This window comes from Penaeus monodon, chromosome 19, assembly GCF_015228065.2.
Source record: "Penaeus monodon isolate SGIC_2016 chromosome 19, NSTDA_Pmon_1, whole genome shotgun sequence".
In the NCBI taxonomy this organism is placed as follows: Eukaryota; Metazoa; Arthropoda; class Malacostraca; order Decapoda; family Penaeidae; genus Penaeus; species Penaeus monodon.
Genome location: NC_051404.1, coordinates 5,837,570 through 5,838,115, shown reverse-complemented (window position 1 = coordinate 5,838,115; position 546 = coordinate 5,837,570). Strand labels below are relative to the sequence as shown.

Below are 546 nucleotides of genomic sequence, written 5' to 3'. Positions count from 1 at the left end.
GGGGTTTTTCAAATACTGTTTGCGAGTCTCTTGAAAATAATTTCCTTAACCACTTGAGTCTAGTTCCAGCTGATTCATCATAAAAAAAAGACAAGGTAGATATGCCTCCACACCAAGGACCCGCACTTTACAAGCCCTCAAGCAGTGATTTATGGAACAACAACACCTAGACTGCAGTGCCCGCATTGGACCCACATTGTGTTGTGATGGGCATTGGTGATTGGTCCCTTAGTACTCTTCTTCCTCTGGGGGGGGAGGAACATCCTCAACATCCTCTGGGGCAGCAAAGCCATCCTGGAGAGAGAGAGAGAGAATATGTTGGGTTTTGTTAAAACATTGTTATTGTTAAAATCAATAATAAAAAAAAAAGGAAAGAAAAAACTACCAATAACATCATCTTTATCATGCATTTTCTGAAAGAAAAGAGTAAAATCTTTTACTTTTATTTTTAATCCATTGTTGCTTATACTGTGCTACAGAATTGTTGATGTCAAGTGTAATAAAGCAAGCAATACATGTGATTCAGCACCTGTTATCTCAAGCTAG

At 38.5% G+C, this 546-nt stretch overlaps 1 protein-coding gene across 3 annotated transcripts in view; it reads right to left on the bottom strand.

The window, feature by feature from the left end:
- The window catches only part of LOC119585021 (microtubule-associated protein RP/EB family member 3-like), a 46,883-nt gene continuing 46,337 nt past the window's right edge, over nt 1–546 (bottom strand). For all 3 annotated transcript variants that reach the window (XM_037933635.1, XM_037933637.1, XM_037933638.1), the window contains one exon: nt 1–294. In XM_037933635.1, coding sequence (XP_037789563.1) covers nt 229–294 — 66 coding nt within the window. In that variant the 3' untranslated portion in view covers nt 1–228. The remainder of the gene's footprint in view (nt 295–546) is intronic.